At 43.1% G+C, this 23191-nt stretch overlaps 1 protein-coding gene and 1 long non-coding RNA gene across 2 annotated transcripts; one reads left to right on the top strand and one right to left on the bottom strand.

Moving 5' to 3' along the window:
* Positions 1–7: 7 nt before the first annotated feature.
* LOC114589658 (uncharacterized) lies at positions 8–16880 on the top strand. Its single transcript, XM_077920700.1, is given in 3 exon segments — positions 8–160; positions 9587–12002; positions 12004–16880. Coding segments are annotated over 2 exon segments (2583 nt in total). The 5' UTR covers positions 8–160; positions 9587–9675; the 3' UTR covers positions 12260–16880.
* On the bottom strand, positions 12616–21996 carry LOC144325913 (uncharacterized). Its single transcript, XR_013391075.1, has 2 exons — positions 20438–21996; positions 12616–13797 (listed from the first exon to the last, which is right to left on the bottom strand). It is a non-coding gene; the product is annotated as an uncharacterized LOC144325913 (long non-coding RNA).
* Positions 21997–23191: the final 1195 nt, after the last annotated feature.

Genomic DNA, 23191 nt, shown 5'->3' with positions numbered 1-23191 from the left:
GAGCATCTGTTCCCTATATTCGAAGCCCAGGTTCCCTCCCTTCCCTCCGCATTGGCTGGGTACTGCAACTATCCCGCCCCCGGAAATATCCTGCCTCCCAGGCGGGGGCTCCCATTCCCGCCCGCGCTGCCTAGGGTCGCTCCTGCTGCCAGGATTTCGGGTGAGTGCAAAGCCAGCGGCGTGGAAGGAGGGAAGGGGCTTGGCAAGGGGTGGGGGGTCCAGGATGAGAAGCCCCGGGACGGGGAGAAGAAGAGAAGGGAGGAAAGGGAGCTGTTTCTCTTAATGGGGCCTTGAAGGTGGGGGGGGGGGGGGTTCTCATGTGCAAAGAAAAAAGCTTCCTCCTGCCCAGATCTGGTGCAAAGGAAGTTGCAGGGAAGGAGGCGGGAAAGTGGTGAGATTTGAGTATTGCTGGCAAGGCTCGCCATAGTAATAATAATTACGGTATATATATAAATAAATAAATGATATTCATTAACCCCCCCCCCCATTTTCTGGGTTTCACCAGCCACTCTGAGCGGCTTCCAACAAAATAAGAAACACCAAAAACATCCAAACATCCAAGTCTTCTGTTTTGTAGAGGAGATGGGGACATGGATTGCTGGATGGCAGAGGGAGAAAGAGGAAAAGATGGGGAGGAAAACAAAGGCAGGGGGGTCCTGGCAGGAAGAAGGAAGGGCTGAGGCCTCCTCCAAAGAGCTCTTTGTTCCTTGAACTCCTTGCATAAAGTAGTGGGGGCGGGGCCGGATTGAGGTTTGATGAGGCCCTAAGCTACTGGAGGTAAAGGGGCCCTTTATATGTCCAGCTGTCCTTTGTCAACAACAAATTGTCGCTGTTTTTTGTGTTGAATATAGGCTGTATGATAATTTATGGACCTAATCGGTATCTAAAACCATTTGCACAGAACAGAGTATGTATTTTCTCAAGGTAATTGTTGAACTGAAATACAATTACGAAGTATATTAATAGTGAAATAATTATTAAGCTCTAACTTAAAATGATTTTGTTATTCATAACAAACTTAATGCAAACACATTGGCATTTGGCAATAACAGAAGTTCCTTTAGAAACACAATTTACAAAGAATGCTAATCTAGTCCTAGAAACTTGCTATAATAATAGGTGTAAATATATGATGCAAACTTCTAATAATTATAAATAGCATTATTAATATGAAATTAAGTGTGATAACCTGTACAATGCAATTGTAGTTAATACAATGCATTTTTTTTATATCAGTATCAATATTACCATAATAGTCCACATTCTTCATTGGGACAGCAGACCTTTGTACCCTGTTACACTTAGTGAGTGTAAAAGACAGTATTTCTAGTAATATGTCACATTTATAAATAATACCAATACTGTACACACCTTTACATTAAAATTATTTTACAGGACTAATAGTATTACTGCATCTACCCAATACCCATTCAACTGTATAATTTTATCATGATTCATTCTGTACTGTGTATACAAACAGTACACAAACATGATCTAAATTACAATACTTTCCTTCTTGCCTTTGCCAAAGCAAAGTCACTGAGGATATCATCAAATGATAAACTGCTTAGCTTGTCACTTTCTATGTACATGAGGCTGAAGTAACATAATTTATCTTGAGACATTGTTGTTCCAAATTCATTTTTTATCTTCAGTCAAGAAACGGATCTTTACAAATGGCAATTTGCAATCATCATTCAGAGGAACATTCTCAGAATTGCTTCTACATTAGGGAATGCTGACTGGACATCGTTGTTGTTCTTTAGTCACTTAGTCGTGTCTGACTCTTTGTGACCCCATGGACCAGAGCATGCCAGGCACTCCTGTTTTCCACTGCCTTCTGCAGTCTGGTCAAACTCATGTTAGTAGCTTTGAGAGCACTGTCCAACCATCTCGTCCTCTGCATATAAGTTAAATAAGCAAGGAGACAATATACAGCCTTGTCGTACTCCTTTCCCAATTTTGAGCCAATCTGTTGTTCCATATCCAGTTCTAACTGTTGCTTCTTGTCCCACATAGAGATTTCTTAGGAGACACATGAGGTGATCAGGCACTCCCATTTCTTTAAGAACTTGCCATAGTTTGCTGTGGTCCACACAGTCAAAGGCTTTTGCGTAGTCAATGAAGCAGAAGTAGATGATTTTCTGGATTTCTCTAGCTTTCTCCCTAATCCAGCGCATTATTGCAATTTGGTCTTTGGTTCCTCTGCCCCTCCAAAATCCAGCTTGCACTTCTGGGTGTTCTCGGTCTGCGTACTGCTTAAGGCTGCCTTGTAGAATTTTAAGCATAACCTTGCTAGTGTGTGAAATGATTGTGCAGTAGTTGGAGCATTCTTTGGCGCTGCCCTTCTTTGGGATTGCATTGTAGACTGATATTCTCCAATCCTCTGGCCACTGCTGAGTTTTCCAAACTTGCTGGCATATTGAGTGTAGCACCTTAACAGCATCATCTTTTAAGATTCCGCTGGAATGTCATCACTTCCACTGGCCTTGTTATTAGCAGTGGTTTCTAAGGCCCGTTTGACGTCACTCTCCAGGATGTCTGGCTCAAGGTCATCAGTCACACTACCTGGGGTGTATGGGACATCCATATCTTCCTGGCATAATTCCTCTGTGTATTCTTGCCACCTCTTCTTGATGTCTTCTGCTTCTGTAAGGTCCGTACCTGACGGAAACCAGCCGTCATCAAATGGTGCACAGCATAGAAAAAAGACACAGAGAGACAGCAGTATTTTCAGGATGGAGGGCAGCTCCTTCGACTTCTCTCCTCTCTGGTAATTTTATTATCCTTTTTCTCCCAGCCTGCATGGCCGTCTGCCAGTGTCTCACGTTACATCGCCCAATCATGGCTTTACAACACCCATCACCATATAAGATAATTACTGCCCAGAGGGAACACAACTCCATATAAGGTCAATACATTCAATACACTGCAAGGCACAGACATGCCGGTCAGCGAGGCACCACGCAACAATTACAAGCCTCTGCCATGGCTTCATGGCTCCCACACGTACCACTTTTGTCCTTTATAATGGTAATCTTTGCATAAAATCTTCCTTTAATATCTCCAATTTTCTTGAACAGATCTCTGGTATTTCCCATTCTATTGTTTCCCTCTATTTCTTTGCACTGCTCGTTTAAGAAGTCCCTCTTGTCTCTCCTTGCTATTCGTTGGAAGTCTGCATTCAATTTCATGTATCTTTAACTATCTCCCTTGCATTTTGCTTGCCTTCTGTCCCCCGCGGTTTGTAAGGCCTCATTGGACAACCACTTTGCTTTCTTGCATTTCCTTTTCATTGGGATGATTTTCATTGCTGCCTCCTGTATGATGTTCTGAGCCTCCAACCATAGTTCTTCAGGCACTCTGTCCACCAAATCTAAATCCTTAAACCTGTTCCTCTCTTCCACTGTGTATTCATAAGGGATTTGATTTAGATTGTATCTCACTGACCCAGTGGTTTTCCCTACTTTCTTCAGTTTAAGCTTGAATTTTGTTATAAGAAGCTGATGATCTGAGCCACAGTCAGCTCCAGGTCTACTTTTTGCTGAATGTATAGAACTTCTCCATCTTTGGCTGCAAAGAATATAATCAATTTGATTTTGATGCTGCCCATCTGGTGATGTGCATGTGTAGAGTCATCTCATGTGTTGTTGGAAAAGAGTGTTTGTTATGACCAGCTTGTTCTCTTGACAGAACTCTATTAACCTTTGCACTGCTTCATTTTGAACTCCCAAGGCCAAACTTACCAGTTGTTCCTTTTATCTCTTTGACTCCCTACTTTAGCATTCCAGTCCCCTAGGAGGAGAAAAACATCCTTCTTTGGTGTTAGTTCTAGAAGGTGTTGTAAGTCTTCCTAGAATTGGTCAAGTTCATTTTGTTGAGCATTGGTAAGGTAAAGGGACCCCTGACCATTAGGTCCAGTCATGGCCAACTCTGGGGTTGGGGCGCAGGAGCAGGAACCGAACAACGGGAGCTCACCCCATCATGGGGATTCGAACCGACAACCTTCTGATCGGCAGGTCCTAGGCTCTGTGATTTAACCCACAGCACCACCCCTGTCCCTCAGCATTGGTAGTTGGTGCATAAACCTGGATTACTGTGATCTTAAAAGGTCTGCCTTGGATAGATCATTCTATCATTTTTGAGATTGCATCCCAGTACAGCTTTTGCCACTCTTTTGTTGACTCTTTTTTTCCTAGAATTGGTCAATTTCAGTTTCTTCAGCCCCAGTAGTTGGTGCATAAACCTGCATTACTGTGATGTTAAAAGGTCTGCCTTGGATTTGTCTTCCTAGAATTGGTCAAGTTCAGTTTCTTCAGCATTGGTAGGTTAAAGGGATCCCTGACCATTAGGTCCGGTCATGGCTGACTCTGGGGTTGGGGCGCTCATCTTGCTTTACTGGCCGAGGGAGCTGGAATTTATCTGCAGACAGTCATGTGACCAGCATGACTAAGCCGCTTCTGGCGAACCAGGGCAGTGCACGGAAACGCCTTCCTGCCGAAGCGGTACCTATTTATCTACTTGCACTTTGAGGTGCTTTTGAACAGCTAGGTTGGCAGGAGCAGGGACCGAACAACGGGAGCTCACCCCATCATGGGGATTCAAACCGCCGACCTTCTGATCAGCAAGTCCTAGGCTCTGTGATTTAACCCACAGCGCCACCCACGTCCCTCAGCATTGGTAGTTGGTGCATAAACCTGGATTACTGTGATGTTAAAAGGTCTGCCTTGGATTTGTATCAAGATCATTTTATCATTTTTGAGATTGCATCCCAGTACAGCTTTTGCCACTCTTTTGTTGACTAAGAGGGCCACTCCATTTCTTCTATGGGAATCTTGTCCTCAGTAGTAGGATATGATGATCATCCAAATTGAATTCGCCCATTCCTGTCCATTTTAGTTCACTGATGCCCACTATGTCAATATTTATTCTTGCCATTTCATTTTTTACCACATCCAGCTTACCATGGTTCATGGATCTCATATTCCAGGTTCATATATTTTTCTTTGCAGCACTGGACTTTTCTTTCACTTCCAGGCACACTTCCAGGGTTCATCTTCCAGCGTCATAAATTTTTTTTTATTTTTTTTATAATATTTATTAAAGATTTTTTGGTTACAACACACAAAACAAAACATACAAAAATATCACATTTTATAACATATTTTCTTGTCCTCTTTGGACTTCCTCACATCTCCCGCTCCTGCGTTCCAAATTTATAAAAATTAATCCAGCAAATTTATCACCTTGTCCCCACCTTACAATCTAGTTTTCCAATGTTATATCTTAAATTTTAGATATATTCATTTCACTCTATTAAAACAATAAGCTTAGCCTAATAGTTATCTAAAAATAATAATTGATTTTTCATAAATTTAACTTATCTTCGTAATTCACTTCATCTGTTCCGATGGTGCCAAATTGTTTATGATCAAGCATCCTGCTTAACATTCATACAATTTACAATATTTTTGCAAATAAATCTTAAATTTTTTCCAGTCTTCTTCCACCGTCTCCTCTCCCAGGTCTCGGATTCTGCCCGGCCAATTCCATATAGTCTATCAGTTGCATCTGCCATTCTTCCAGTGTGGGTATATCTTGAGTTTTCCAATGCTTGGCGACGAGTATCCTTGCTGCTGTTGTTGCATACATAAAAAATGTTTGATCCTTCTTTAACACCCCTTGGCCAACAATACCCAGCGTCATAACTTTTATACGACCATGGAGTTTTCTCGGCAGGGATACTGGCGTGGCTTGCTGGTTCCTGCTCCAGGTGGATCAAGTTTACTGAAAACTCTCCACTTTGACCTGTCGGTCTTGGGTGGCCCTGCACGGCATAGCTCATAGCGTCTCTGAGTTATGTTGTTGTTGTTGTTGTTGTTTAGTCGTGTCCGACTCTTCATGACCCCATGGACCAGAGCACGCCAGGCACTCCTGTCTTCCACTGCCTCCCGCAGTTTGGTCAGACTCATGCTTGTAGCTTCGAGGACACCGTCCAACCATCTCGTCCTCTGTCGTCCCCTTCTCCTTGTCTCTGAGTTATTCAAGCCCCTTTGCCATGACAAGGCATTGATCCATGAAGGACATGGTCATTAAATATTACTTGGTACAGATCCTGATGCGTCAGATGATCATGTTCATGGCTTTGGCTCCCCCCCCCCCCCATTTAGATTATTTTATTGGTTTTCACATATTACTTTACAATACAGATATACCAAAGCCAACACCGTTTCCTCCCCATCCCCCCATACATTTACATTTCTATTTCCTCAGTCCATCATTTTATTCTTTTCTCCTTCCTCCTTCCCTCCGCCCCCATTCTATTTCCTCCACATTATACACTTTACAATAACCTTTGCATTCTACAATCTTCTCAAATCATCTATATATTCTTATTATCTTTCCTTACTAATTATTCTTCCATCCAGTACTTCACATTTTAATCTAGGCATATTAGCATATCTTTTTTTGAGCAATACTTTGCCATATATTCATCAAAACATTTCCACTCCTTTTTAAATTTTTGATACAACTGATTTCTTATTATAGCAGTTAATTTTGCCAGAATTAAATATTCATTTAGTTTACAAATCCATTCCTCCTTTGTGGGTATAGTTTTTGACTTCCACCTAGCAGCAATCACTATTCTAGCAGCTGTACTTGCATAGAGAAAAATTCTTGCCCCCCGTGGTATCTCATCTTCTGTCAATCCAAGGAGATATGTCTCTGGTTTGTTTTTGATATTTTCAACATCTTCTTTGGTTCTTCGTGTACTACTATCCAAAATTTCTTAATTTCCTCACGCCTCCACCACATATGTGGTCCAGGCATTGGTATTTATATAATTTCAAACAAAGCATTTCGGTTTCAACCAATCTTATACACCAGAGATGTCCAAGCACTGGAATGCAATTGACAGGCAGACCTCTGTGTTGTTTTGGGTCGATTATGAGACCTTTGAAGGCCCCGCCCCCTTTCCGCAAGAACTTCAGCACATGCTCCTGTTTTTGTTTTTGCTCAGCAGTTCCTTGTTCTAATGTTTATTGTTGCCAAAAGAATCTAAATTTTTCTTGCGTCTCCCGCCTCCTTAAAAAAGTCCCTTTGGAGTTTCACGTTCCTAGAATAGAATCATAGAATCATAGTTGGAAGAGACCACAAGGGCCATCGAGTCCAACCCCCTGCCAAGCAGGAAACACCATCAGAGCACTCCTGACATATGGTTGTCAAGCCTCTGCTTAAAGACCTCCAAAGAAGGAAACTCCACCACGCTCCTTGGCAGCAAATTCCACTGTCGAACAGCTCTTACTGCCAGGAAGTTATTCCTAATGTTTAGGTGGAATCTTCTTTCTTGTAGTTTGGATCCATTGCTCCGTGTCCGCTTCTCTGGAGCAGCAGAAAACAACCTTTCTCCCTCCTGTATGTGACATCCTTTTATATATTTGAACATGACTATCATATCACCCCTTAACCTCCTCTTCTCCAGGCTAAACATGCCCAGCTCCCTTAGCCGTTCCTCATAAGGCATCGTTTCCAGGCCTTTGACCATTTTGGTTGCCCTCCTCTGGACACGTTCCAGTTTGTCAATGTCCTTCTTGAACTGTGGTGCCCAGAACTGGACACAGTACTCCAGGTGAGGTCTGACCAGAGCAGAATACAGTGGCACTATTACTTCCCTTGATCTAGATGCTATACTCCTATTGATGCAGCCCAGAATTGCATTGGCTTTTTTAGCTGCCGCGTCACACTGTTGGCTCATGTCAAGTTTGTGGTCAACCAAGACTCCTAGATCCTTTTCACATGTACTGCTCTCAAGCCAGGTGTCACCCCTCTTGTATTTGTGCCTCTCATTTTTTTTGCCCAAGTGCAATACTTTACATTTCTCCCTGTTAAAGTTCATCTTGTTTGTTTTGGCCCAGTTCTCTAATCTGTCAAGGTCGTTTTGAAGTGTGATCCTGTCCTCTGGGGTGTTAACCACCCCTCCCAGTTTGGTGTCATCTGCAAATTTGATCAGGATGCCCTTGAGTCCATCATCCAAGTCGTTGATAAAGATGTTGAATAAGACCGGGCCCAAGACAGAACCCTGTGGCACCCCACTAGTCACTCTTCTCCAGGATGAAGAGGAACCATTGATGAGCACCCTTTGGGTTCGGTCAGTCAGCCAGTTACAAATCCACTGAGTGGTAGCATAGTCAAGACCGCATTTTACCAGCTTCTTTACAAGAATATCATGGGGCACCTTGTCGAATGCCTTGCTGAAATCAAGGTAGGCTACATCCACTGCATTCCCTTCATCTACCAGGCTTGTAATTCTGACAAAAAAACGAGATCAGGTTAGTCTGACATGACTTATTTTTCAGAAATCCATGCTGACTATTGGTGATCACAGCATTCCTTTCTAAGTGCTCACAGACTGTTTGCTTAGTGCCAGTGTGGTGTAGTGGTTAAAAGCGGTAGTCACGTAATCTGGGGAACCGGGTTCGCGTCTCCGCTCCGCCACATGCAGCTGCTGGGTGACCTTGGGCCAGTCACACTTCTTTGAATTCTCTCAGCCCCACTCACCTCACAGAGTGTTTGTTGTGGGGGAGGAAGGGAAAGGAGATTGTTAGCCGCTTTGAGACTCCTGAAGGGGAGTGAAAGGCGGGGTATCAAATCCAAACTCTTCTTAATGATCTGCTCCAGAATCTTCCCTGGTATGGATGTCAGACTTACTGGGCGGTTATTATTTGGGTCCTCTTCTTCCCCCTTTTGAAAATAGGGACAACATTTGCCCTCCTCCAGTCTGCCAGGACTTCGCATGTTCTCCAGGAATTATCAAAGATGATTGCCAGTGGTTCTGAGATCACATCTGCCAGTTCTTTTAATACTCTTGGATGCAGTTCATCTGGCCCTGGAGACTTGAATACATCTAAACTAGCCAAGTATTCCTGATATTCATCATTGCCTCATTTTATTATAATACACATGCGCAACAAGCACTGGCAATTTCTGCTGAATATGTTCTGATCCCTACCGCGTTCTGTGACATTGTGTTGGTGTGCATGTTGGGAACCTGTGTTACATGCAGCCATTTGCATCATGTGGCGACTCATGTTCCAGCTTTCAGCTGTATCTTTGTGATTCTCCTATTAGCTGTATTTCTGCCCCAATTGGGGGGCGGCAACTTGCAAAATAACCAGTTATAAAGCACAGACTACCATAACTTCTGTTTTAGAAGCACACTCGAGGATTTACAGAGATACACATTATCACATTTATTGTGGCCCTTTGGGCAACTGGCACAAGGCCATTCCTGCCCATACCATGCCAGCCTTAGGAAGGGAGAAGGGACAGGCAGACGGAAGGAATTGCCAAAGGTGTTTGAAAATGGGTGGAGGCTCTTGGGAAGTGGGTGCCCAATAGGAGCTTCTACAGAGGCAGCAGAATCCCTTCTTCCTTCCTCCCAGGAAGCTACAACTTGCCTTGGCTTCTGCGCTTCTCAAGAAGCTGAACCTGTAAACCTAGTCAGGATGGACGGAGGAAGATGGTTCATTTATTGTCTTTCCTAAAAGTCTAACAGGATTTTCTCCCCCCCCCCACTCCCAAGCAGGTGAGGAAGACGATGGTCAGAATTCTACGGAGCCATCTGTGAATTCATTGGGAAGAACAAAGAAACAGTTTAAATGCAAGGAATGTGGAATGTGCTTTAGACCCTTTGGAAGACTGAGGATACACCAACAAACTCACACAGGAAAGAATCCATGTAAATACATGGAGTGCGAAAAGAACTTCAGTGAAAGTTGTATTGGAGTCCTTAGAACACATCAACGAACTCACACGGGGGAGAAACCATTTAAATGTATTGAGTGCGGAAAGAGCTTCAGTCGTAGTGGAGACCTTAGAACACATCAACGAACTCACACGGGGGAGAAACCATTTCAATGCACTGAATGTGGAAAGAGCTTCAGTCGTAGTGGAGACCTTAGAACACATCAACGAACTCACACGGGGGAGAAACCATTTCAATGCACTGAATGTGGAAAGAGCTTCAGACAGAATGGAGCCCTTAGAACACATCAACGAACTCACACGGGGGAGAAACCATTTAATTGCATTGAATGTGGAAAGAGCTTCGGACAGAATGCAGCCCTTAGAACACATCAACGAACTCACACAGGGGAGAAACCATTTAATTGCATTGAATGTGGAAAGAGCTTCAGTCGTAGTGGCAGTCTTGGAACACACCAACGAACTCACACAGGGGAGAAACCATTTGAATGCATTGAATGTGGAAAGAGCTTCAGACAGAATGCAGCCCTTAGAACACATCAACAAACTCACACAGGGGAGAAACCGTTTGAATGCATTGAATGTGGAAAGAGCTTCAGACAGAATGCAGCCCTTCGAACACATCAACGAACTCACACAGGGGAGAAACCATTTAATTGCATTGAATGTGGAAAGAGCTTCAGTCGTAGTGGCAGTCTTGGAACACACCAACGAACTCACACAGGGGAGAAACCATTTGAATGCATTGAATGTGGAAAGAGCTTCAGACAGAATGCAGCCCTTAGAACACATCAACGAACTCACACAGGGGAGAAACCGTTTGAATGCATTGAGTGCGGAAAGAGCTTCAGTCGTAGTGGAGACCTTAGAACACATCAACGAACTCACACGGGGGAGAAACCATTTGAATGCATTGAATGTGGAAAGAGCTTCATTCGTAGTGGAGACCTTAGAAAACATCAACGAACTCACACGGGGGAGAAACCGTTTGAATGCATTGAGTGCGGAAAGAGCTTCAGTCGTAGTGGAGACCTTAGAGAACATCAACGAACTCACACGGGGGAGAAGCCATTTAAATGTATTGAGTGCGGAAAGAGCTTCAGTCATAGTGGACACCTTAGAACACATCAACAAACTCACACGGGGGAGAAACCATTTAATTGCATTGAATGTGGAAAGAGCTTCAGACAGAATGCAGCCCTTAGAACACATCAGCGAACTCACACAGGGGAGAAACCATTTGAATGCATTGAATGTGGAAAGAGCTTCAGTCGTAGTGGAGCCCTTAGAATACATCAACGAACTCACACGGGGGAGAAACCATTTGAATGCATTGAATGTGGAATGAGCATCAGTTCTAGTGGAAACCTTAGAATACATCAACGAACTCACACTGGGGTGAAACCGTTTGAATGCATTGAATGTGGAAAGAGCTTGAGTTCTAGTGGAGGCCTTAGAATACATCAACGAACTCACACAGGGGAGAAACCATTTGAATGCATTGAATGTGGAAAGAGCTTCAGTGAAAGTGGAGACCTTAGAACACATCAACGAACTCACATGGGGGAGAAACCGTTTAAATGCATTGAATGTGGAAAGAGCTTCAGTCGTAGTGGAAACCTTAGAACACATCAACGAACTCACACAGGGGAGAAACCATTTCAATGCATTGAATGTGGAAAGAGCTTCAGTCATAGTGGAGGCCTTAGAATACATCAACGAACTCACACGGGGGAGAAACCATTTGAATGCATTGAATGTGGAAAGAGCATCAGTTCTAGTGGAGGCCTTAGAAAACATCAACGAACTCACACGGGGGAGAAACCATTTGAATGCATTGAATGTGGAAAGAGCTTCAGTGAAAGTGGTCACCTTAGAAGACATCAACAAACTCACACGGGGGAGAAACCATTTCAATGCATTGAATGTGGAAAGAGCTTTAGTCGTAGTGGAGGCCTTAGAATACATCAACGAACTCACACGGGGGAGAAACCATTTGAATGCATTGAATGTGGAAAGAGCATCAGTTCTAGTGGAGGCCTTAGAACACATCAACGAACTCACACGGGGGAGAAACCATTTGAATGCATTGAATGTGGAAAGAGCTTCAGTTGCAGTGGAGCCCTTAGAACACATCAACGAACTCACACGGGGGAGAAACCGTTTAAATGCATTGAATGTGGAAAAAGCTTCAGTCGTAGTGGCGGTCTTAGAACACATCAACGAACTCACACGGGAGAAACCGTTTAAATGTATTGAATGTGGAAAGAGCTTCAGTCAAAGTAGAAACCTTAGAATACATCAACAAACTCATACAGGGCAGAAACCATTTAAATGTATGGAGTGTGGAAAGAACTTCAGACAATGTGGAGACCTTAATATTCATGAGCGAATTCACCCAGGTGAAAAGCCATATCAATGTATGCAATGTTCCACTCAAGTTTCACTCTTTACCTCACATCAAGAAACTCATAAAGGCGGAAATCAATTTTAAATGCATGGAATCCATTTGATGTTTTGGTGTTGGTATTTAAATTTGTATACACGTATATATGTATTAAAGTAATGAAGGTCACATATACTAAATGTAGAAAAGAAGTTGCAAGTTGTTGCTAGATGAACGGGGAGAGTGTGAATCTGGAATGCTCAAGGTGTGTGATGAATCTGTTGAGTTTTGACCTCCGCCCTTCAATGCCAAAATGATGGGCTGCCCTTGTCTTGTGGATCAGCATCTGTCTGCTTGAGGGAAATGGGGTACCTCAGATGTTGGGAAACAACACCCATAAGCCTCAGCCCATATGGCCAAGAATAATGGGGAGTTGTAGTTCAAAAACTCAAGGGTGGAAAATCTCACATTTCTTAGAACTTTAATTATAGGTAAAACTTGTTGATACAGAGCTCATTTTTTATTCCAGGAGCAGCTGGTCACTTCTGCTTTATAAACAAAGCCAAATATATTGACACACTTTACATTAAAACCAAATTTTAGAACAGAGAAACAATTTTTTTTAAAAAAACAAACCCTTTTCTTCTTTACAAACCATTATCTTCTCAATCCAAGATTTGCTTTTCATATGTATAAAATTATTTGGTTAGCAAGGGGGTACAGAAATAATAATAAAAAAGCTACAATAAAAGCATTATCCAGTATTTCCCATCTTCTGCCTTCTGAACTGTTCCTCTGCAAACTACTGGTCCAAATCTATACAGTCCTCCTGCTCCCGGGAAGATTCAGAGGGAGGCTCCCACGAATGCGCCTCAGTGCAGCTCTCCTCAGCTGGGTCCCTGGTTAGATTTTGTTTTAGGGGAGCAAGCATGGGCCTGGCCCTTGGGTGGGGGCGAGGGGAGAAGGGAAGAGAAGTAGAGGGGATGCTTCTTTTTCCACGCAAGGCTAGTTCTTGTTGCTCCCAAGTATGTACCTGTAATCAGCAAGTGTGCATTTAGCAGGAGTGTATCCCTTTGTCTTGGAGTGCAAGTTAATTCAGAAGGCATTAGAGCGAAGCGCGTGTATCGCATATGTTAAGTTGATTGCAACCTTTTTTAAAAAAAATTAATATTCTTTATTCATTAAAAAAATTGCATGTCTATGCAAAAGCATCCATTCTTAAGGAAATTAGCCCTGAGTGCTCATTGGAAGGACAGATCGTGAAGCTGAGGCTGCAATACTTTTGCCACCTCATGAGAAGACTCGACGTCCGGGGTCGGCGCCATCGGTAATGGCGGATTCCCTCTAACTTTGAGGGATTTAGCTCTGCGGAAATTGGGTCTTGCCGCTACGGCGAAGCAGGGACCCCTCTAAAAATCACAGGTGGGTGAAGCCTGTGACCGTGGGACTCGGCGGGCACCTTCAGCAGCACCCCAATTTGCAAGGGAACCCGACTACGGGCTCCGGAGCGAACGGGGTGAGCGGCGCGGTGCTGAGAGCCAACTGCTTCTTCCGTGGAGCGAAGCCGCACAGCTGTTGCCGGACTTTTTTCCTGTGACGATTCGGCCATCAAAACAACTACCTGTGAGTAGGTTAAAACTGAAGATCTGAAAATAAGGGAAACAAAGGTTTAATTTGGCACCGAAGTGGGAAGCTTTAAACAGGAAGTTCGCCTTCCGCTTCTTGTTAACAGATCAAAGCAAAGAACTTCTAAGCTAAGACCTGGAAAGTCGACTGAAAAGGACTATAATCTTAACATCAATACAAGAGATCTCCCTCCCTTGGTTGCAGGAGAGGGGGGGGAAGGGAGAAGTAAATTTTCCTGCAAAAAGAGAGGAAAGGAAACAAAAGTCCACCGCTTAAAGCCTGGAAACAGGCTGCCAATGGACAATAAGATTGCCGCATTGTGAAGCGCGCTGCTTATGGACAATGTAATTTTTGACAGCTAACTCTGCAAGAGCGATAGATTGTTTCTGACTGGTTTCTCCTGATTTTAAGGTAACAGAAAACTAACTGAAATTGAAACTGTTGCTTATTTTGTTAAATGGGGGACTAGAAAGAGTTATTTTAATGCAACAAGTATTGACTGTTACTGTGTCCCCCTAGAGAAAGTTTGAAATTGTTACAACTGGCCTGGGGAATTTTCCACTTCAAAACAAACTCTGGCCGTGGGATCAACCTTGGGCTCCAGTTAAAGTGTTATGGCAGATGGAAAAGAAAAAATAGACTTGCTTCAAGAAAAAACAACAAGGTCTGGTAAATCATGGCAGCAGCGAAGAGCATCAGCATCTGGCCCTTCTGCACCACCAGGGGCAGCATCTGTTCAACTTAAGTCAAAAGGAGGAGATTCATAGAGACCAAGCGGGCTTTCTCCCGAGAAGACGTTTGTCAGATAATGTAAGGAATATAATTGACATTTTGGAAAAGTTAGAAGTGAATATAAACACTAAAGCAGTTTTGATATTTGTGGATGCGGAGAAAGCCTTTGACAATATTTCTTGGAGTTTTATGAGGAAGAATCTCCAGGGGATGGGGGTAGGCCAAGGGTTTGAAAATGGTATAGGTGCAATATACTCTGAACAAAAAGCTAAGCTAATTGTAAACAATGTGGTTACGGAAGAATTTAAGATAGAAAAAGGGACACGTCAGGGGTGCCCAATCTCCCCATTACTTTTTATATCAGTCCTGGAGATTTTGCTGAACATGATTAGAAGGGATCAGCTGGTTAAAGGGGTACAGGTCGGAGCTAAACAGTACAAACTGAGAGCATTTGCAGATGATCTGGTACTTACATTACAAGAGCCAGAATCTAGTACTAAAAGGGTCTTAGAATTAATTCAAAAGTTTGGTCAAGTAGCAGGATTTAAATTGAATAAGTTAAAAACTAAGGTATTAGAGAAAAATTTAACACCTATTGAAAAAGAGAGGTTTCAGAATGAGACAGGTTTAACTGTGGTTAAGAAAGTGAAATATTTGGGGATTAACATGACAGCTAAAAATGTGAATTTATTTAAAGATAATTATGAGAAATGTTGGACAGAAGTGAAAAAAGACTTAGAAATTTGGTCAAATTTGAAGCTTTCCTTGTCTGGTCAAATTGCGGCTATTAAGATGAATGTATTGCCTAGAATGTTGTTTTTGTTTCAAACATTGCAAATTGTGGACAAGATGGACTGTTTCAAGAAGTGGCAGAAAGATATTTCTAAATTTGTCTGGCAGGACAAGAAACCTAGAATAAAATTTAAGATTTTAACTGATGCAAAGGAAAGGGGGGATTTGCCCTGCCAGACTTTAAACTCTACTATGAATCAGCAGCTTTCTGCTGGTTGAAAGATTGGCTGCTTCTTGAGAACACAGACATTTTGGATTTAGAAGGCTTTAACAATATTTTTGGGTGGCATGCATATTTGTGGTATGCCAAGGTTAAAGCTCATAAAGCTTTTAAAAATCATATTGTCAGGAAAGCATTGTATAATGTCTGGATTAAATATAAAGACTTGCTGGAAAACAAAACCCCAAGGTGGTTGTCGCCAATGGAGGCAAAGGCTCTGAAAAGGCTTAATATGGAGTCCAAATGGCCGAAATATTGGGAAATTTTGGAACAAGAAGGGGACAAACTGAAATTGCAGAGTTTTGAGAAATTAAAAGATAAAGTGCGAGACTGGCTTCACTATTATCAAATAATGGAGGCTTATAAGTTGGACAGAAAAATTGGCTTCCAGGTGGAAAAATCAAAATTGGAAACAGAAATGTTAGAACCCAAAACTAAGAATTTGTCAAAAATGTATAACTTGCTGTTGAAATGGAATACGCAGGATGAAACGGTTAAATCAGCCATGATTAAGTGGGCACAAGATATTGGTCATAACATTATGTTTGCTGATTGGGAAAAGTTGTGGACCACTGGTATGAAATTTACGGCATGTAATGCCCTAAGAGAGAATATTATGAAAATGATTTATAGGTGGTACATGACCCCAGTCAAGCTCGCAAAAATTTACCACTTACCTGATGATAAATGTTGGAAATGTAAAGAAAATGAAGGTACATTCTTTCACCTTTGGTGGACGTGCCCAAAGATTAAGGCTTTCTGGGAAATGATATATAATGAAATGAAAAAGGTATTTAAATATACCTTTCTGAAGAAACCAGAGGCCTTTCTCCTGGGTATGGTCGGCCAAGTGGTGTCAAAGAAGTATAGAACTTTTTTTATGTATGCTACAACAGCAGCAAGAATACTCATCGCAAAGTATTGGACGACACAAGATCTACCCACCTTGGAAGAATGGCAGATGAAGGTGATAGACTATATGGGACTGGCAGAATCCGAGACCAGGAAAGAGAGACGGTGGAAGAAGATTGGAAGAAATTTAAGGATTATCTTAGGAAACATTGCAAAATTAATGAATGTTAGAATGACATTGGTTTAGAAGTTAAGTGGTTTTTCAGCTGTAATGATCATGTAAAAAGAAAAGAAAGGTTAAAAATAAAATGAAAAATAAGGGAGAGGATTTGCTCAATTGATAATTAGAAATTGGAATACAGAAAGGGGAGGTATGAGGAGGTCGGGGAAGTAAGTTACAAGAAAATAAGGGATTGAAATTATACTTGTTTTTGTTTGTGTTTGTATTGCTGTTTTGTTTTTATATAATTTCTGAAACTTTAATAAATATCTTATAAAAAAACTTAAGTCAAAAGGAATGGCATCTGAAGATGTTTTAGCTCTGGCATTAGGCAAAATTAATGAATCTTTGGAAAAATTAAGTTAACAAGTAGCTGAAGCATCAACTAAAATTGATCAAAACACTACAAACATTAATAACTTGGGACAGAAGGTGAATACTAATACAGAAACTATTGAGAAATTGCTGCAGGAATCTACTTTGACCCGAAAGACAGCTGAAGAAGCAAAGGAAAAAGCAGTTGCTGTAGAGGAGAAGACACCACCGATATGTAGGCAACTCGAGGACCATAGGTCGATGTTGTCTATGATTGAATTGAAGGAAAAACAAACGAACTTGAGGATCAGGGCCGTACCTGAACTTGAGAAAGACAACCTAAGTGACTTATGCAGGAATTTGCAGACTTTTGGAACCTAGATTCTGAGAATCAAAACTTTAAGATAATAAGTGCTTTTAGGCTTGGAAGAGGGGGGGGGGGAGAACAGGGTGGAGATATTTAAAGACATCCCGAAATACCTTCTGGATCTTAGGTCCAGCTACGGAGATCTGGTTGCCCTGCTAAGAAGTAATAGAATTGTTTTCAGGTGGGAATTTCCCCAAGGCCTATCCTTCAGCTTTAAAGGAAGAAAGATAAAAATAAGATCAGTGGACGATAAAGAAAGATTTTTGAAAGATCACGGAGAAGACCTGCAGAAAGAATCTGGAGAAGAGCCAAGAGCACTAAAAACAGGAATACTAGACATAGCAACACTACCTTTTGGATTGGACAACTCAGAGAAAGTGATACCACCGACAGAACAAGAACAAACACTGGGTGCAGTTGGAGGAAAATAATAATAATAATAATAATAATAATAATAATAAGAATAAATTTTATTTATATCCCGCCCTCCCCAGCCGAAGCCGGGCTCAGGGCGGCTAACAACACCAAAATAGTGCGACATTATAAAAACATTATAAAAATTATTTAAAATCAATTAATTAAAATCAAAAGCAAAGTAACTACATCATGGCTCTGCAACTATTAAGTTGGAACATTAATGGTTTTAACTCCCCGCAGAAAAGGAAAAAAGTCTTTCATTTATTCAAAATCAAATCCGTTTATTGTGAGGACCATGCCTGTGCACAAAAATCAACACTACAGTAGTTAAAAAATATTAAAATTCATTACATACTATGCCAACAAAACCTTCTTCCCACAAGATAGAAAAGGAGGGAAAACGAGCAGCGAGTTAAACAGACGATGATGGGGTCTTTACATTGTCGTCCATAAATCTTTCCCTGGCTTTCATGGCCTTCATCACCAAGACCGCTACCACATGGGTAATGCGTGGGTTTGCATCAACTAACAAAAATTTTACTCTATCTTCAGGACTGGTTATAGAGTTGGGTATAATTTGCAGCAATGCGTCTCTAAAGCCCGAGTAAATGGGGCAATAGAGGAAGTAATGTGTAAGATCCTCTTTAGTTTTCATAAGGCAAGGACATAGACGATGTTCTACTGGGGTTTTTGTGTATCTGCCGGTCAGGTAAGCAGTTGGCAATGTTTGAAACCGTGCCATAGTGAAAGCTCTCTGAGCAATTGGACTTGATTTGTTTACAGGAAACACATGTGATAAGGCTACACAGAAAAGTATTGATCAATAAAAGATTGGGTCAAGAGTTTATCTCATCGGACAAGGTTAAAAAAAGAGGAGTAGTGATTTATGCAAAAGAGAGCCTATCACCGAAATTTATCTTCAAAGATGATCAAGGAAGATTTGTGGCAATTGAAATTCAAACACAAGGAGAGAAATTTTTGATAGTAGGAGTTTATGCACCAAATGAGGGGAAATCTGAATTCTTTAAAAAGTTGCATGAGACCTTGTTGGACTATCTGGACTATTATATCATCAAGATGGGAGATATGAATGGAGTGGTATCTACAAATATGGACAAGGCACAGAGACAGGTAGTTACCAAGGACGGCAGACTACCAAAAACCTTTTTTGAGATGACTGACAATATGGCCTTAGTTGACATTTGGAGAACAAAGAACCCCTTGGGTAGAGAGGGAACTTTGTTCTCTGAAGCCAAAATGACATGGACAAGAATTGGCCAAATTTGGATAACTAGAGGACTGGCTACAAAGACTAGAAAAGTGGAAATTTGTCCTATAACTTGCTCCGACCATAATTCTGTGAAAATGGAGATGAAACTAACACCGATTGGCTCCTTCAGATGGAGGATGAATGACACCTTGTTTAGAGACGAAGAGGTTACCAAGAAGGCCCAAAAAACTTTGAGAGATTATTTTGAGATAAATATGAATACTACAGTTGAAAAAAGAGTAATCTGGGACGCAAGCAGAGCGGTTATGAGGGGGTTTCTGATTCAACAGAATGCAATAAAGAAGAGAACTCAAAATGAGAAAAAAGATAAAATTTTGGAGAAAATAAAAGAAGGCGAGAAGAAACTGAGAGCGAAACCAAAGTCACAAGAGATTCTGAGAGAAATAAAGCTACATCAAGTTCAATATATGAAAATGATGAATCAGGAAATAGAGTGGAAAATTAAACAGATGAGACAAAAGACATTTGAATCGGCTAATAAATGTGGGAAATTGTTAGCCTGGCAAATGAAAAAAAGACAAAAATTTAACACCATTACAAATTTGGAAGTGGAAGGAAAGAATATACAGAATCCAGTGGGTCAAGTGTGGGGTATTGCAGCTGATTCATCCTCGTTGCAAAGAAGAGACAGGGGCCTCTCCCTGAAGGTTCTCTCTCTCTCTCTCTCTCTCTCTCTCTCTCTCTCTCTCACACACACACACACACACACACACACACACACAGAGAGAGAGAGAGAAAGAAACATTCGTCTGCATGCACACACAGATCACATGAAGACCCCTGTAGTTTGATCAAGCCCATCTAGTCCCTGTTAGAATCATAGAGATGGAAGGGCACCCTGAGAGTCGTCTAGTCCAACCACCTTCAATGCAGGAATCCCATCACTGTCTCCTCATGGTGGCCAAGCCTGCGAGGAGCCCAAGAACATCTCTCCCCTCCGGCGGCTTCCAGGAAACCTTATTCAATTAAGCATAATAATAATATTATAACATTATTTGTACCCACTCGTCTGGCTGGGTTTCCCCAGCCACTAGGGCAGCTCCCAACAGAATATTTTTTAAAAACCAATGAAGCATCAGCAGACTTGGATGTTTGGATGTTTTTGGTGTTTCTTATTTTCTTGGAAGATGCCCAGAGTGGCTGGGGAAACCCAGACAATGGGGGGGTATAAATATCATTATTATTACTATTATTACTACTATGGCGAGGCTGGTCTGCAATGCCCAAGCCTCTCCCCTTTCCCGCCTCCTTCCCTGCAACTCCCTTTGCACCAGATCCGGGCAGTAGGAAGCTTCTCTCTTTCCACACTGGAAACCACCCTTCAAGGCCCCATTAAGAGAAACAGCTCCCTTTCCTCCCTTCTCTTTTCTCCCCGTCCCGGGGCTTCTCATCCTGGACCCCCCACCCCTTGCAAAGCCCCTTCCCTCCTTCCCCGCCACTGGCTTTGCACTCACCCGAAATCCTGGCGATGGTGGCAGCCACCCTGGGCAGCGGGGGTGGGAATGGGACCCCCAGCCTGGGAGGCAGGATATTTCCGGGGGTGGGATAATTGCAGTACCCAGCCAATGGGGAGAGGAGGGAGGGAAGCTGGGCTTCCATTTGAAGGAAGGTATGCTCGTTGCCTTAAAGATTAAAGGCAGAGAGTGGAAGCTGCTAGAGGGGAGGGTGCTGCTGCTCATACTGACTTGGGAAAGAAGGCGTGGCTTAAGCAGCACAGCTGACCCCACGTCTCGGGGTGCAGCAAGCTTTGCGGGGTGGGGGTTGTGCAGTGCAATGCAATACTCGTGGAACTGGGGTTGGGGGTGGAGAGAGAGCAGGCAGGGAAGCGGTGAGTCAAGTGTGGGGGTATTGCAGCTGATTCAGCCTCTTTGCAAAGAAGAGACAGGGGCCTCTTCCTGAAGGCTCTCTCTCCCTCTCTCTCTCTCTCCCTCTCTCTCTCTCTCTCACACACACACAGAAAAACGTTCGTGTGCATGCACACACACACACACCACACGAAGAGCCCTGTAGTTTGATCAAACCCATCTAGTCCCGCACCCTGTTAGAATCATAGAATCGTTGAGATGGAAGGGGACCCTGAGAGTCATCGAGTCCAACCCCCTGCAATGCAGGAATTTCAGCACTGTCTCCTCATGGTGGCCAAGCCTGCAAGGAGGATGGGAGCCCAAGAGCATTTCTCCCCTCCAGCGGCTTCTGGGAACTGCTATTCATTTAAGCAGAAGAATAATATTATAACAACATTATTTATACCCGCTCGTCTGGCTGGGTTTCCCCAGCCACTAGGGCAGCTCCCAACAGAATATTTTTTAGAATCCAATGAAGCATCAAACATTAAAAGCTTTTCCATTCAGGGCTGCCTTCAGATGTCTTATAAAGAAGCAGGATCAGGAAGTTCTTAATGTCTGATAATAATTCTAATGATTTTTATTTATACCCCATCCTCCCTGGCCAGAGCCGGGCTCAGGATGGCTAACACCGGTAAAATTACAGTAAAAACATAATAGGGGGAGAAAAAACCAATTTAAAATACAGATTAAAACTCAATTTAAAAAGCAGCCTCATTTTAAAAGTAGCCCATAAATCAAAACCAGAAGGGGAAGGAAACATTGTCAGATTGAGTCAAACCAAAGGCCGGGTGGAACAGCTCTGTCTTGCAAGCTCTGCGGAAAGATGTCAAGTCCTGCAGGGCCCTAGTCTCTTGTGGCAGAGTGTTCCACCAAGTTGGGGCCAGTACTGAAAAGGCCCTGGCCCTAGTTGAGACCAATCTAGCCACCTTGAGAGCCAGGACCTCCAAAATGTTGTCATTTGCGGAACTTAAGGTCCTCCGCAGGGCATACCAGGAGAGGCGGTCCCATAGGTAAGTGGGTCCTAGACCGCATAGGGCTTTAAAGGTCAAAACCAGCACCTTAAACCTGACCCTGTACTCCACCGGGTGACTGTTGCATGGATCACTGTGGCCAGATCAGGGCGAGAAAGGTAAGGGACCAACTGCTTAATACGACGGAGATGGAAAAATGATACCTTTGCTGTGGCTTTAACCTGCACCTCTATGGAAAGGGAGGCGTCAAAGGTTACACCCAAGCTCTTGAGAGAAGGTGCTGGCACTAATTGAGCCCCTGCAAGAGATGGGAGTTGGGACCCCAACCCTATGTTGTCCCGACCCAGCCAGAAGACCTCTGTCTTCGAAGGATTTAACTTCAAACGCCTCCCACGCAGCCATCCAGCCACAGCTTCCAAGCATCTAGTCAGTGTGTCCGGGGCCAAGTCAGGGCGGCCGTCCATCAACAGATAAAGCTGGCTGTCAAAAGCATATTGATGACAATCCAGCCCAAAGCTCTGGACAATCTGGGTAAGGGGGAACATAAAAGATATTAAAAAGCATCAGAGAAAGGATTGCACCCTGTGGGACTCCACACACCAAGGAGTGCCGCAGTGACCACTCCCTCCCTAGCGCCACCCTCTGTCCCCGACCTGAGATAAAGGAGCGCAGCCATTGTTGGACTGTGCTCTGAATCCCTACGTCGGAAAGGCGGTGGTCCAAAGGTTCGTGATTGATCATGCCGAAGGCTAAGAGAATCAGCAGGCCCGACCCAGCTCGACCCAGCTGTCAATGGAGATCATGTTAGGGCAACCAAAGCTGTCTCGGTGCTGTAACCAGGGTGAAAGACGGACTAAAATGGGTCCAGAGCCTATGTTTCATCCAGAAACCTACCAAGCTGTTCGGCAACTACCGTATTTTTTGCACCATAACACTCACTTTTTTCCTCCTAGAAAGTAAAGGGAAATGTCTGTACGTGTTATGGAGCTAATGCCTATGGATGGCGGGGGGATCTGCTGCAGTCGTGAGCAGAGGATCCATGGTTCCCCTTCCTTCCCTCCTCCGTGGCTCGCTTTGAAACAGCAAAGCGGGAGAAGAGCCCTTGAGTGGGGAGGAGAGAGGGACAGAGAGCCTGCTTGCTTTAAAGGAGCAAAGCGGGAGAGGAGAGGAGCCGCTTACACAATTCCGGAGCTTTTTTTTCAGCAAGCCGGGGAGGAGGGAGAGAACAGTTTGCTAAATAGCAGCAAAGTTTTTCGCAAGCAGGCTCTCTGTCCCTCTCTCCTCCCCATTCAGCTGGCTAAATAGCAAAGTTTTCCAGCGAGCTGGGGAGGAGGGAGAGAAGCAGAGGAGCAAAGGAGCAAAGCGGGAGAGGAGAGGAGCCTTCTCCCCT

This window comes from Podarcis muralis, chromosome 2, assembly GCF_964188315.1.
Source record: "Podarcis muralis chromosome 2, rPodMur119.hap1.1, whole genome shotgun sequence".
Lineage (NCBI taxonomy): Eukaryota > Metazoa > Chordata > Lepidosauria > Squamata > Lacertidae > Podarcis > Podarcis muralis.
This window is presented reverse-complemented; position numbering and strand designations above follow the sequence as displayed.